Source organism: Chaetodon trifascialis, chromosome 10, assembly GCF_039877785.1.
Source record: "Chaetodon trifascialis isolate fChaTrf1 chromosome 10, fChaTrf1.hap1, whole genome shotgun sequence".
NCBI lineage: Eukaryota > Metazoa > Chordata > Actinopteri > Chaetodontiformes > Chaetodontidae > Chaetodon > Chaetodon trifascialis.
This window is the reverse complement of record NC_092065.1, coordinates 19,456,388-19,471,768: the sequence shown is the minus strand read 5'-3', so window position 1 is coordinate 19,471,768 and position 15,381 is coordinate 19,456,388. Positions and strand designations below refer to the sequence as shown.

Below are 15,381 nucleotides of genomic sequence, written 5' to 3'. Positions count from 1 at the left end.
CATAAGGACAGATATCAGGCCCCACAGCACTTCACAGGGATGGCAGTGGCATCATTCCGGTCATGAGTATCCTCTGGTTGAAATATTTCTGACTAGGATTTTATTGGAGTTTGCATTTGTTGTATACATTGGGCAGATGCTGGACTTGTAAGGTGAGGTTATCTAATGTATCTGATAAGACTGTGGTGGTGGGCTGCTGTAGGTGCCACCACCCCTATTAATCTTCCATGAGAAGGTAGAATTCATTCATCAGGCGCAATCAAAGGCACCGAGGGACAGAGGGCAAAGTTCAAATACATGAAGTATGACCTACAAAAGGTGGAAATGCAGTGTGACCAATCAAACTGGAAACACCTGAGAACCTGTAATAAGGCTAAACCAAACCTGTCAGTCTCTGAGATAATCAAGTTGATGCACTGTCATTCAGATAAGACCAGACTGTCTTGAAGAGAGCTGAACCTCAACATGATGTTTTTCAGACCACTTGATCTACATTCCAGTTGGGTGGTGAGCTCTGAGAATGGACTTGGCTATAAGAAAATAGCACACCTCCTTTGCTTTGAAAGACGATGGCAAGAGTATGGAAAGATGTGAAGAAAGATGACATGTATGCTGACACTTGTCATGTTTGTTCATTGTCTGTCCGTGTCTTTTCCTGTCTTACATCCTTCCAGGAATCTTCGTTTACTCCCTCCTAGTAGAGTATATAGGCGCCCTGACTCAAAACAATGGAGCTCTGTGACAGGCCCTACAAACACTGGCTGGTGTGTGTCTCCCTGTCTGGTTCGGAGTATGCCTCACACAGCTCCAACAAGCTGACTGAAATCAGCTTTAACAACAGACAATTACACTGCACCGTATGAGAAGCTGAGCTGACATTAAAGTGAAATAGAAGTTAAAAAGAATGCTTTTTATTTAAAGTATCGTTTGTGTAAGTCTGATGTTTTCCAGAAGAAAGAGACATAATGTAAAACTGACCCCAGTGCAGACAATGCTACATGTAACTGAACTGACTGCATCTGTAATTCATAAGCTCATTGATAGCCGACATTTTGACGTGCCGTGTCGAATGAAAGCACAGGTGTAATTAATGTCGGGAAAAATCATACGAGTTGAAATCAATATAGTGTGATTAGTTTGTCCTACCGCTAGATGTCAACCTTACATCAAGAACGATAACAGACAAACGTGAAAGGAAATGACTCAATACTTTTCTGTTGCCTCCCTTTGGTACAGTGGCTCGTTGGTCTAGGGGTATGATTCTCGCTTTGGGTGCGAGAGGTCCCGGGTTCAAATCCCGGACGAGCCCACCTGCTTTTCCTGTGCCTTCCACTGTCCTTCTTTTCAGAATTTGAATCAGCGTCATCGGCTATGTACGTGTACACGCACAAGCATGTAACACTGGCGTTTTGTTCCTCTGAATGTGTAAACACAGCCATCTATGTGCACATGAACACTGTATAAATCAACTTTTTTTCTCTCTCTCACTGTATGATTACTGCATTATAGGATCTATAAATACCTGCCAAATTTTCTACAGCAGAATTTAATTTAACCAAGAACCACTTTTATTACTACTTTTGATCATTTTGCACACTATGTGTCAAGGCCTTACAAATTCAATTAATTCAATTCATTGAGCAAAGTTAGCACAGGAGACTATTTAATAATAATTTAATAATAATCATCACTCATTTTCAAGCCTCTAATATGAATCACATTCAGATCTGCTTGAATTTCAAATATCTTTGGACACAAAAACAGAATATTGATGCTTTTCAAGTTTTACTTTTGTTAATCTATTTACTTCTATTCTACTTTTGCCTTTCAAGTTTCAGGCAAAAGTAGAAGTAAATGGATTAACAAAAGTAAAGAATGGTGAGTGGAGGAACAGATACTTGACCTCAGAGCATCCATCCTCAGGAGCTGCTCCGCCTGATCACGTGTTCCAATGAGTGTCCTAAATGGAATGCAGCCATTATTTTTCTCACTATGGCACGTTAATGGTCTACAGCAGGAACAGAACAGCTGTGTTCCATTTCGGTTTAGGTGTGCCAGTTCTGGTATTGTGCATGCTGGTTTACAGCCATGGCTTTTCATCATTAATGTTATTATTTCCACCTGTATTTTCCTGCAAGTGTCTGCAGTGATAAGCTTGCAGCTTCCATCGCTGTTACTTATCATAGATTGGTAGTCAAAATACTGCAACTTTCTGTGTGGAGTTTGCATGTTCTCCCCGTGTTCACCTGGGGTATCCTCCCCTACCTACCCCCACTAAAAACATGCAAGAAGATCACCATCTGACCAATGGTGACAAAAGGAACTGGTCCCCGGGCGCCGGTCAGCTGGCAGCCCACCGCTCTTGGTCTGCCGCGGAGGAAGGACGGACCAAGGATGGGTCAAATGCAGAGAAAGAATTTCACATATGCATAGCGTGTGCAGTTTCCCCCCCTAACTCTGCATGTTGTGTTCATTGTGACAAATAAAGGATGTTTCCTCTTCTTCTTCTTAGATCTTGTCACACTGTGATTACTACTGATGTAACTATTACTGCTGGAGCTCAGTGCATACCGCTTTGCACAGGAAACAAGAAAACCCTCCGCATTCACAGACCTTCAACTCAAGGCTAACAGACACGGCATTCCTTAAAATAGAACCTTTATTATATAAAAATGCTTTTGATACAAAAAATGTCACGAGTGTAAATTACACAAAGCATTTTTAGCTGAGACAACAAATACAGGGTTTCAAGGAGTTGTACTGACACAGTGGTTTGAGGCAGGCCCTACAGCCCTTAACAAAATGTGCTGTTCAGAGAGTTCCCACTGACACACACAGACGCTACTTCAGCTGTTATCTGGAAATCCACCTCCAGCCAGTCACCTGACATCAGCTGTAATGTCACCTGGCGGGAGTTGGCTTTATCGGGCAACAGCAACAAGATTAATGCAAGTTCCAGACGTTCCCCATCTCCAAAAGTGCTGGCATACTTTCCTATCAGGAAACTGCAATGTTCTCTGACTGGGCTGACACAGATGAACCTCCTCAAGGCTTAGTGACCATCAGTGATTCATTCATTAATTCATGGCTGCATTCACGTTTGCTTAGTTCTTGGAGGACTGGAGCAGCAGACAACAAAAATGTCCCTCTGACCTCTTAATCTGTCTTTAAACTTTGCTGGCAAGAAAGAGGAAGAAGCTTGATGTGTTCTCTTTCACAAGAAGAAGAAGAAGAAGAAGAAGAAGAAGAATCTGATGACAATCACTGAGGCTTTTTTTTTTTTATCTAAGTGGACCACAGAGGTAGGAAATTAATAAGGAAAACATGTCGCATCAGCACTGATATTGGAAAAAAGTCCTAAAGCCCAGATAGCACCCCCTACAGGCTGCAGTGTTCAGCGCACTCCTCCATTATCCAAGTGTTGGAAACGTCAAGCTGATGACTTTGATTTTCTTAAAGCCTTAATGGTAGTGAGAACAGGTGCTAAAGTTTGTCCCTAGAGTTGATATTGTGAAGATCCACTTAACACTAAAATCACCTGGAGTTAGTGAATCATATTAATTACATTAAAATAAGTACAGTAACTGTATTGTACTGCCAGTTGATTCTGGTTCCAGTCTATAGTTTTAATTGTGACAGTCATGCTTTGTATTGTGTCCTTCAGACCAAGCAAAAATCTGATGCTGTGACTTGTTCTCATCCAGAATTGATACAGTTACATATGTAACTGTGGTTTGGACTGATTTATGAGCTAGCTGGATCTAAAGAGCAAAGGTCAGGGGGTCGTCAAAGTCCTTGGGAGTCAACCTCAGGGGACCACGACCATCCACAGAAGATTTCATAGAAGTCTGTCCTGCAGGTGATCCGATATCTTGCAAAAGATGAGATCAAAGGCAAGACGAAAAAACGGAATCATGCTCATGCACCTTTTCACATCCACTCTACGCAGTGATTGGCTGGGAGTGTGGAGGTGTGAAGGCAGAGACTACAAAAACACAAAGAAGAGTTCTCAGAGAGAGATGGGGGGGAGATTCATCTGAAGCATCGTGAGACCTTCAGCTGATTTCTGGCACAGCTCTGAATAACGTGCGTCAGTGGGAACTCCTTCAACGTTTCCAAAAAGACTCCTTCAAACCAGACATGGCGACTGACACAGAAACATACATAATGATCTACACACAAACAGAAATACGAATAACAAAGGTCGCTATAAGAATAATTTGTTATTAACTGTAAAATAGCTTCATGATCTAGTATCAGTATCAGAGTGGTAATTTTGGGCGTTCTGTGTAATTATAAGTCATAGTAAGTGATATAGTATGTACACAATAGCAGCAAACATACTTTTGGTAAACGGGACGATGAGGGTAAAGTAAATGTGGTGAAAGAGGTTCAGATTCACAATGGAAAGCATTCACTTCTCACAACTCAATCACTGACTTCATTACACATATGTACAATAGCTTTACATGTAGATATTCATTTGGTATGTTGTTGTCAGGTGGTGATTTCATGGGACAGAAAAGGGGACTGCTGGCAGATTTGTCTTTGTTGATTGGGGAAAGCTCCACCACTTCAAAAGGCCCCCGTGTTCGACGACATTGTTCAGTTCGAAATGAGAGGGACATCATTTCAAAACAATGAACAGAAGATTTCACACTTTTGATCTTGGCCCTATTGTGATGGAGTCAGATCGGCCTCTATATTAATGAATGCGCGCAGAAGGATTCACAAATGCACTCAGAAATAGCCATTGTCATATATAAGATAAAAACAAATCCACATATAAAAAAAATGAGGTTCACACATAGATTTCTGATGCACACACAAATATTTCTTGTTTTAAATAAAATTTGCAATTTTCATCAAATCATATTTGGATGTTGCAGCATTTACACAGACTGTTGTTACACCGCATTCACACACTGCTTCTCATTTGTGGACTTAACTGCATTTGTCTGTGGGCTTTTGAGACTCTCCTGAGATGGCTCAATTCACAAATGCACTTTGTCAACTAGGAATTATCTGTAGCCAATCAGATGGCTCCTTCTATTTCAGCCAATCACGTAAGTGTAGATTGGTATCAGTCGTTAATGTGGTCAAATAGCGCAGTAGGGTCTGCAAATCCATATCTGTGGATTTCTGCTGAATTCATTCAAAACAAGAAATATTTGAGTGCGCATTAGAAATGAATTCTTAATTATTAGTACATTTATAAATAACAACTATTTTTGTGTGCACTGAAAAATATTTCTGTGGAGAAGTCATTTACATGTAACGGTGAAACGTGAATGCTCCTGCTTGCATTCATTAACACTGAGCCTGATCTGACTCCATATATTGCATCCACACACTCAGTCATTCACACTTCAGTCAGTCACTCCTGCAAATCTAATTTCCTACATCAAGTGAAACATTCAGACATGCTCGTGTAAACAGCTGTCCAGTCATTCATCTGTCTGTCATTCATTCATTCAGTCATTCATACATCCACTCAAAGATCTGTCCTTTGCTGTCTGGAGCGTGGTGGATCAGCCAACATGAATAAAATAGTAAAATAATTTCCTCTCTGATTTCTTTTTGTTCATATTATTTTAAAACTATATACAGTCCTGCCGCTGGTCTGGACGCTGTGAGGAAGGAGAAGACAAATGGTGAGAAGCTGAGAGGGGTCAGCCGAGTGGCGGTCCATACCTTGGCTTCAACCTTAATGATTTGTGGCACTGGACTCATTTCGGTTTTCTTACAAGAAAAGCACCGACTGGTAACTCTCTCAGTCAGTGAGTTAACTGCAATTGCTGAAGAGTTTAGGGGAGGGCAGGAGCATCATGAGGTGAGGATTTAGGCGCATGTTTGGACAGATGGAAGTCTTGAAATTTTGTGATCAAGAAGTGGCCCAGCAAAGGAAGTTTCCTTCTTTTGATGGAATGAAAATTCAAGAGTGGATGTATTCACTCATCATCTCCTTTTTGTGCCCTGCAGCAAGGCAAGTAGCGCCTCAGGCCTTCACCCGCCACGAGTGAGTGAATGTCAGAGCAGGACACGTGGAAGACAGACATACAGCTGATCAGATGATGGTCACCCTGAGAGCTCCAGGATGACTGGAATGATGAAATGACCGATGTGGGACGTAGGGACTTTGAGCAATGCACTTGAGCCTAACCAGCTGTTACAAAGCAGCACATGTGAGCTGGTCAGGGCTGGAAGTTGGCACATGAGTTTTTTTCCCTGGTAAAGTGGGCCAGACGAGGCCAGTTCTTGTAGTGGACTTCATCCCTTCCTTCCTCACAGGGCTCCTGGGCTGTTGGAGGGTCACGAGGAGTCGGTGCAGGGCGAGGGAGGAGGGGGGCACAGGTGGAAATAGGAGCGCTCAGTGGAAGGGGACGGGGGGCAGCTCTCCTCAGCTGACAGGTACTGGGAGCGAGGGGTGGGGGGTGGAGGGTAGGGGTCCGAGTCTGAGTTAAGGTCCATGTAGTACTTGTTGTGTTTCCCGTGGCTGCCGTGGCCCGCGGCCTTCCAGCGGCCCGCTGATGATGCCAGCCCAGCCGGCGGGTGGTGGGGGGTGTAGTCGCTGTCGCACACGTCAGTGCTGCAGGGAGTGGTGGGTGGGGCGGCACCACGGACTGGGTGGTAGGGTCTAATGGAGAAGAGACACAGAGTTACTTTAGATCAGGATTCAGGTTCACTTCTGATTCATCTTTATTTGAATCTGTCCTCTCATTAATAACTGAGTATCAGCATGTCTCCTCAACAGCAGTGAGTGCTCTGTCAACTACAGACTAAGAAGACGAAACTACATGATTCCTTGTTATTAGTCCTTAAAATTCAATCACACACCTCCCACCAACATGTGAAACTGTTACAATGCGCTTTGCAAAACATCGACAAAAAGACAACAAAAGGCAAACAGAAAAGCCAACCCTTGATGCAGCTGCAACCTTTTCAAACATTTTCTGGTGAGATGGAAATGGTCCATCTGTGTGTGTCACCACACTGTGTGAGTGTGTTACCTGTATGATCTGGTGGTGGATGGACTGTTGGAGGAATAGAAGACCTCTGTGTTGTAGAGAGAGCGGTCAGTAGCTGGGGACGGAGGAGGGTTCAGGATCTACAAACAGAAAATATCTGCCTGTTACCTAACTGTGGAGAGGAAACAGCAAACAGTGTGCATGCAGACTGTGTGACCTGGTATTTATCACGTTGTGGGCACAAAAATCTGTTTACACAGTCACATTGTGGGGACTCACCTGCCTTATGGGGACAAAATGCAGGTGCCCTTAATGTACATCATTAGGTTAGGTATAGGGTTAGGAATAGGAAATGAATGCAAGTCTATGTAATGTCCCCACAAGTGATAAAAACACAACATGTGTGTGTGTGTGTGTGTGTGTGTGTGTTAAGGTTAGGGTAAGGTTAAGAGTTAGGGCTATGCAAGTAGTGGTTATGGTTAGGTTAAATCTCCAGGAAATTAATGTAAGTCTATGTAATGTGCCAAAAAGTGATGGAAACCTAACGTGTGTGTGTGTATGTGTGTGTATCTGTGTGTATCTGTGTGTGTACCTGAGGGTAGAAGGCTCCCTTGGTAGATGATGAGCTGCTCGATGAGGCTCCAGTCACATGGTTCCTGTCATAGAGAGGAGCCCCACTGCTGCTGCTGCCCATCAGGCTGACTGAACTCATAATGGACTTTCCACAGGAAATACCTGCACACAGCAGTTCACGTTTTACAAATCCCATTACACATGAGTAGTGCGGTAAGTTTAGCACCACTTCTGCCGTGTGTCCGATCTTACCTTGGAAGGTGCCATGCTGGGAGCTGCTAGGGGCGATGAAGTTGAGGGGCACATGGGGCGTACCACTAATGTACTCATGAGGAAAAGTCCCACTGGGGCCCTTGTAGCGTCGACACACGACACGCTGGCAGACAAAATAAGCTCCCCCGATCACGAAGACAAGCAGGATGATGGCAATGACTGGACCGATGGTGTTCGGCCCAGTATTAGGGATTCCACTGGAGGGAGGAGACACATACTCTAAAAGAAAAAGAAAAGAAGGAGGCAAGAGTCAGTGACAATTTTGAAGGAAGGACTTAAGCAGAAACATGATGTGTGCACGAGCGTTTTCAGTGTTTTTACCACAGGCGAGCTCGTCTGATCCATCGGGACAGTCAGAGTAATTGTCACACTGTTGTTTCTTGGTGATACACTGGTTGTCACCACAGCGAAACTGGTTAGGAGGGCAGATGACTGGAGGAGAGCAAGAAACAAACATGTCAATTTCTTACTAATGACACGGATTTGTACGACAACATGCTTGGCACATTCTTGAGATATCAGATCATGCACTAATTTGAAAAAATAAAAATAAATAAAAAAATAATACATCTGTAGTATTTATGATTCTGTGGTGGGCATGGCAAAGTTGCATTTAAACTTTATTTCTATGTATTCTTTCAGAACAATAAGGAGGACAGTGAGGCTGCATTATCTGGGCTAATCGTGCGTTCAAATGTTAATTTAATAAAAATAAATAAAATAAATTAAATGCTAAGTAAGTGAGTTTAAACCTACTTTCACAGTCCTGCTCGTCAGAGTGATCAGCACAATCCGGTTCACCATTGCAGCGCCTTTGGGCATCAATGCAGCCTCCTTTATCACACTGGAACTGGAAAGCTGAGCAAACGGGGCAGTTCTCCTCATCACTGCTGTCGTCACATTCAGGGAAGCCGTCACAGCGCCAGGCCATAGGAATACAGTCAATCTCCCCTGTGGAGCAGGTGAACTGCTCTGTGGAGCAGGTGGGAGGCTCTGAGAGAGAGGAGGAGTAGGCGACATGTGTTCACAGTGTGGAGGAGGAAGAGAGGAAGAGGAGAAAAAGACAAAGAGTGAGGAGCAGTGACACATTTAACACTGAATGTAGATGAAAGGAGTGACCACTGAATGTCAGGAGAGATCACAGCCTTCAGTGTGTGAAGATCCTGAAGCAGTCAGACCAAAATCAGTGGGGATGAGAAATAGTGGGCTGGGTTGTAAAGATAAACTCTGGTAGCTAGCTTGACTAGCATGCTAACAACAGCAGTCCACAAAGGTGTTCAATAACACAGCGTTTTATCATTTCAGTAACCTCTGTCAATGTCCTTACACTCACTGCAGCCACACAGCAATCCTTCTTCTCTGCTGCTTCTAGTATGTCATCATGGATTTGCAGAACTATAAAACCAGGAGTACACTGGAGAGCCAAGTGATTTCATGTGCCAAAGTTTAATCAGGTTGAACCTTGTGTGCAGCAAAGGAGGAGTGTGGGTTCACTTCAGTTCTTGCCTTGTTACTCATAGAAATGACTTTAAGTCTGACTGCACCATAATCCTGTGGGTATGGTTTTATGTTCACCTCCACAGTGCAGCAGGTCCTGCAGTAACACCAGGTGCATCGGACAGGAGCAGCGAGGTGTGCCATCACCCTTAGCAATGCAGATGTGAGAACAGCCCCCGTTGTCACGGGAACAAGGGTGCGATGCTGGAGAAATGAAACAGTTGTTACTAAAACAGGCAAACACAAACCACTACCTCGACAAAGCTCCACTAATATGACCTTGCAATGAGCTACTCTTCATGTGCGTGTGGCAGTAACAGAGGTCCATACCAAACTCATGTGGATCCATCTCTTCCACAGCGTGGATGGAGGTCAGGTATGATATCCGTCCCTGTATGCGTGTGCGTCCATCTCCAGTCAGTTTGTCCACCCGCTCTATCATCTGCTGCTGCCGGTCGATCCAGTACAGGTGATCTCCCAGAACTGTCAGTCCCATTGGCTGGAGAATGTTGGAGTCCTGGAGGACGATGCGATTGGCTCCTGGGAGAGACAGAATGCTTTCATAAGAATATGAAAATAGTCTTAAAAATCTCTAAAAAAGAGAAGGTTTTTGTGGCAGAGAAGGAAATTGAGATTAAACTGACTTTGTATAAAGTGTCTAATTTGTAAGAAATGGAATAAATTATGAGGTGGTACAGCAAATGTGATGTAAGGACATAAATATGTCCTCTTTATACAACAGCCCCATAACTTCCTTTCTGAACCACTAATCAAATGAATCAGCTATGAGCTAGGCTGGGAACAGATGCTGGCTGCAACTGGGCACAAGTTACAATAGGTTTTTGATATTTGCTGCCCTTGTAAAAATAATTTCCAGAGCTGTTTTAATATCCCAAATCAATAACAAACTAAGGCTGTCAGGCTTTTTAAAGAAGTCATTTGAGGTGAAGCCTGGAAAACACAAGCGTAAATGTAAGAACTTTGGAAGAATGTTCATTTTAATTGTGTTACTTCGTCCAGTGATAAGGGCGTTGTGGACCAGTGAGTAAGATCCTGTTGGGTACAATCCAGAAGTGAAGAAAAATTGGCCTTTTGGAGATGAGAGTGTGATTCTATAACAAAATATAGATAACTCAGTTTATTATATGCTATTTTTAACAGTAGAAAATAGAAAGAAATTTGGCTGGCAGCAGTGGCAATCAGTAAGCTTAATTTTATCAAAAAGTCTGTATCCTGAAAATCTACCAAACTCTTTGAGTGTTGAGGATATGTGGGATGGACAAGGGAAGATCAGACACATAGAGAAGGACATTGTGTACATATAATGAGAGTTTGTGTTACTGGTTTGCTCTAGAAATCCCCTTAATATCTGTACAGTGCCAAGCTGAGGTTGCCAGGGCCTCCATAACCAATGCAAAAAGCAGTGGAGATAACACACCCCTGTCTTGTCCCAACTGGGGCCACAGGCAAGATACACAACCACAGTCCCTGAAGCCAAACTGCCAGGGAACATAAACAGGTACCCCATTCAACACGATCAAAGGCCTTTTCAGTGTCCAAGGACAGAAGAACGTCTGGATGCTGTGACGAAGATGAAGTCCAACAGATATTTAATACATGCTTGTCATTAAAAACAGAATGTTCTCTCTGAGGAAATAATAGTGGACAAGATAGACTCCAGGCGGAGAGCCAGCAGTGTCTTATCGGATGGTAGGAGGAGCAATTCAAAGGATCCTTGCCTTTTTTTCAAAAGTAAGGATGCTGACGTCTGACAGAGGGTTGATGAATCTAAGCTATCATCAAATACAGTAAGTAAGGGAAAGGTTTTGGAGAAAATTTCTGATAAAATTCTATAGGAAAACCATCTGCACCTGGACGCTCTGCATACACATGATAACACTTTTTAATTAATCTGAGGTAATAGGGTTGTCCAGGAATTCTCTAGAGAAAAGGGCCGTGTGGCTGCAGGTTTTTCCTCCAACCAATCAAGAGCACGCAGTCTGACCAATCAGCTGTCTGAAGACTGAGATCAGCTAATGAAATGAGTCAAGTCTGTTGTGCTGCTGCTTGGTTGGAAAGAAAACTTTCAGCCACTCGGCCCTTTGTGGAATGAGTTTGAGACCTGTGCTCTGGTCTGTCTGACCAGGAAGTTGTAATTACACAGTTTGACCACTATGTCACATTAACCTCATGGCCCAGTGCTTTTCCTGAGGGCTTGTTAAGAAGAACCCAATCTGTTTGAGAGCTGCTCAACTCGAGTTGGCAGCTTAGTATCAAGTTACCCAGTCACCCAGTCGCACCACTGAACCGACAAGCTCCACCCACTCCCAGTCCCCACTGATCCTCACACTTAGACAACAAATTCTCAAAGGCGAACACATTCATTTTTAAATTTCTCTCTCTCTCTCCCACTTGCTCTGGGTCATCAGTACAGTTGGTACTTTGCGAGCCAGCAGGCTGTGGTAACTCTTGAAGGACGGAGACTGCGCCTTGATGGAGAGCAGCTGTTTGAGTATCCATCTTCATGCTCCACATATCAATCGCTCTCAATCCTCAAGCTTGTGGGCTTATGACTGACCATTAATTAAGGATGGCTTACCGTGCATAAGCTTTCTCCTTTTGTCTAAATTGACACAATGCTGGTATATCACATGCTATATCAACTATAAATATGAAGGTTGTTTGCAAAGGTCAAGACTGAAATATTATTTTCAACCCATACACTGTACTGTCAGTGGCTAGAAAAGCAACAGGCATTCTTAACTTATTGCACTCATCACCAATAGTCGATTTGCTTCTCAATATGAAAAATGGCTGTTTGGAGTTGGCTCGACCCATCAGACCAAAAAAAAGACAAAACAGTGCTGCAGTATCTGTCTCAGTCTGTGTTCTTTGGTCTCAGTTCAGCAAATATAATATCAATCTGAGTGAGGAATGGCTTCAGTAAATGTCTGTTTTTGGTCATGTTTTCCATGTGGCTGCACGTGGTTATAAATAAGTCCTGGTAGTCAACGATCTCGAGGACAGGGAACAATCAGGGAAGAAGTGGAGCAAGAACGTTAATTCAAGTTGTTTTACAATCAGCACTCTGTTGAACTATCACCTGATTTCTCCAACCACAGAGATAAGGCTTTCTTTAAACATGTTGTTTATAGTCTCCATTACCATGACCTTTGGTGAGAACTTTTTCATAAAGTGGATTAGATCAAACACATTCCAGTATCTTTCAATCTTTGATGATTGCTATATATTTCACTGAGTGTCACATTAGACAGCTTAGTCATCTTGTTATACTGTCAATACAGTCTAAATTTCTGGTATGTCTGGTAGTGCTACTCTTCATTTCCTTAAACTGGGCAATAACATAATACTTATTCCACGTCTTTATTTGAGTTATTTCTGTGTATGCTAACTCACCTGTCAGGTCACTGCTCTCAATGCGTTTGAGGTCAGCGTCAACCCAGAACAGTTTTCCTAGTTTATTGTCCAGAGCCAGAGCTACTGGTCTGATCAGACCAGTGGTGAACAGAGACTCTCTCTCTGTCCCATCCAGACTGGCTCCTTCGATCTTTGCTGAGCGCTCCTGCACTGTGGTGAAATACATGTACCTGCAGAGGGGACACAGACACGTTTATATAGGATGTTACAACTGCCCGTGCTCATTGTGTCACTGGGATATAACAGTAAGTCCACAGTTACACAGCTCATACATATAACAGAACATATCTTAAGGTAACCAGGGATTTATTTTGTGGAACCATCTGCAGCCACCAAAATGAAAACGAGCTCACCCTTTCTCCGCGTTGACCACGATGGCCCGTGGCTTATCGGTGTCGTCCTTCAGGACCACGCCCACGGTGTGTCCGTCCATCCTCTGGACGTTGATGGTGTTGGTTGTCTCACAGGTCCAGTAAATGTGGCGGCTGTAGGGGTCCAGGCTCAGGTCATGAAGCTGGTTGTCCACTGGTTGAACACTGCTGCTCACTATCATGGAAGACTGGAGGCAAACACGGCCACAAGTTTTATTCAAATTCATGTAAAGCTTTACAAACTGCTCTCTGTCTCACGACCACAGTCGATCTATCAGTGTGCATATAGCTGCAGTGTTCATCTTTCTATGAAGCTGCATAGGTTAGGATAATTCTTGTGGCTGATTTTAGTCTTTATTGTGATAGGATGGAGCAAATGAAGCCAGTTTCGATTGCAATATGTTGCCTTTTTATTTAGTCGTATCATTGTGATGTGGGATGATTTTTATCAAAGCTTCATGTGAGTAAAACTTGTTTCACTGGGCCTCAGAGCTTTTTTCTTTTATTTGGAGTTTCCATCTCTCAGTTTATTTGTTTGCTGTGGATACTAAAATTACTGACTAAAAGCGTCAAACTCCAGCTGTGTCCCAATTTAGAGGTTTGCTCCATCAAAGTCTGCATTTTAAGACTAAGACATCATTACAGGCTTACAGGGCTGTCCCACTGTTAAAGGCTCAACGTGATTTCTTCTTTCATTCACACATTCGAAAATGTGGATGAAAATCAAGCACAGTACACACGTAAAATTCTTCCTTGTTTTAAGTCCTGGTATTCCCAAGATTTGCGAAATTCCAGGTGTTTTCCGAATGATGAAAAACACCTGCTTGATTAGATTTGGTCTTTGTGAGGAGAATCCTCTATAAGACGCTTCGTTTTGGGGTGAGGGAGCAGGGTAAACTTGGTAGCCAACTAATGCTGTGTGCATAATTTACTGGCCTACAGCAGAGCATCATTATTATTGAAGTGAGAACACCTTTACTAATGGTTAGATCAGATGTTTCTAAAATAGTAAGCAACTGAGTTTAAGGAGAAACATGTTGAGGATCCTGTCTAACATGTTGCATCCACTACTATCCATTAGCATCCTTATAGGTGTCATACAGTGTCAGTGTATGTTTCAGGTTGAGATTTACCAGGGCTCCATCATCTCTGGCCCTGCGTATGTTCTGTCGTCCATCCAGCCAGTAGACCAGCTGGTCCAGCGGGTCGTAGCTGACAGCTCGGACGTTCCTCAGGACGTGGATGGGCAGGATGATGTCCGGACTCTGCTCTCCCAAAACCATCCTGCTGATACTGGCCTTCTGACTGAAAAGCAGGAAACTAGAGGGAGCTGCAGACAGAGAAGCGAGAAGGAGAGGATGATGGATGAAGGAATGGAGAAAGAGTGAGTGCGCTGAGCGGACACAGTGTTCTTTCTCACTAAAGGAGGGTTGAAGTTTACTCAATGCATATTGTGAAATATAAAGACAAATACGCAGGGTCAAAACCCAGAACACCATGCCTAAACTCACACACACACATACGCACACACACAGCATGACATCAGAACAGCTGAAAACGCTCTGAATGATGTTCCCCAGAGCTGAGGAAGTGTGGAGGGCCTCTTTGGAAACAACAAAAGTATGCTGGATTTCAATGTGTGTGTGTGTGCATGTGTGTGTGTGCGCACGCGTGTGCATATTTTCACAAAAAGTCAACTGAGGTTAATCCTTTTAACTTACTTCTGTTCCATTTGTTTTTGACTCCCAAATAAGGCTGCATTTAAGCAGAAAAGCAGGGAAACCCCTTAAACATGGGGCCATGTCCATCAGAGGGCAAACACACAATTACACATACACGTACAAATTTCATTCCATCTCACTGTGGATATTTTGCAACTCAATTGTGAACTGTTATAAGTACCTGGACCTGTACTGTTTTAATGGGGAGAGGAAAGAAGTGCTGCCAAATCTACGCTTCTCATTGATGCTAAAATTAATAGCACTGAAGCTTCTTGTATAGATGTGCTTTGATCGTGTTCGACCACAGTCTTCTACTGCTGGTGAGTGTGGAGCTCAGCTGGAGCAACTGTACTATAAATCCCGAAACAGGGGCCTTTATTTTCCCCACTGCAGACAGAAACATGCCTTTATTTGAAACAGGCTTCTTTAAGAGACCAGCCTTTATTCTTTTTTCCCTTTGTTTTATAAATGTATTTGATCATGTTTACTCTGTTCCTCTTTCAATCATCTCAACAAACTCAATGCTTCCTTCATGTTACT

At 43.2% G+C, this 15,381-nt stretch overlaps 1 protein-coding gene and 1 non-coding gene across 2 annotated transcripts in view; one reads left to right on the top strand and one right to left on the bottom strand.

Moving 5' to 3' along the window:
• Positions 1–1,237: 1,237 nt before the first annotated feature.
• trnap-ugg (transfer RNA proline (anticodon UGG)) lies at positions 1,238–1,309 on the top strand. The gene has a single exon. It is a non-coding gene; the product is annotated as a tRNA-Pro (tRNA).
• Positions 1,310–3,243: 1,934 nt separating this feature from the next.
• Positions 3,244–15,381, bottom strand: part of lrp5 (low density lipoprotein receptor-related protein 5) — a 62,940-nt gene continuing 50,802 nt past the window's right edge. The window contains exons 19-29 of the mRNA XM_070972025.1: positions 14,254–14,450; positions 13,103–13,308; positions 12,729–12,919; positions 9,642–9,851; positions 9,390–9,515; positions 8,571–8,807; positions 8,136–8,246; positions 7,794–8,033; positions 7,561–7,703; positions 7,011–7,108; positions 3,244–6,637 (exon numbers count right to left, since the gene is read on the bottom strand). Coding sequence (XP_070828126.1) covers positions 6,313–6,637; positions 7,011–7,108; positions 7,561–7,703; positions 7,794–8,033; positions 8,136–8,246; positions 8,571–8,807; positions 9,390–9,515; positions 9,642–9,851; positions 12,729–12,919; positions 13,103–13,308; positions 14,254–14,450 — 2,084 coding nt within the window. The 3' untranslated portion in view covers positions 3,244–6,312. The remainder of the gene's footprint in view (positions 6,638–7,010; positions 7,109–7,560; positions 7,704–7,793; positions 8,034–8,135; positions 8,247–8,570; positions 8,808–9,389; positions 9,516–9,641; positions 9,852–12,728; positions 12,920–13,102; positions 13,309–14,253; positions 14,451–15,381) is intronic.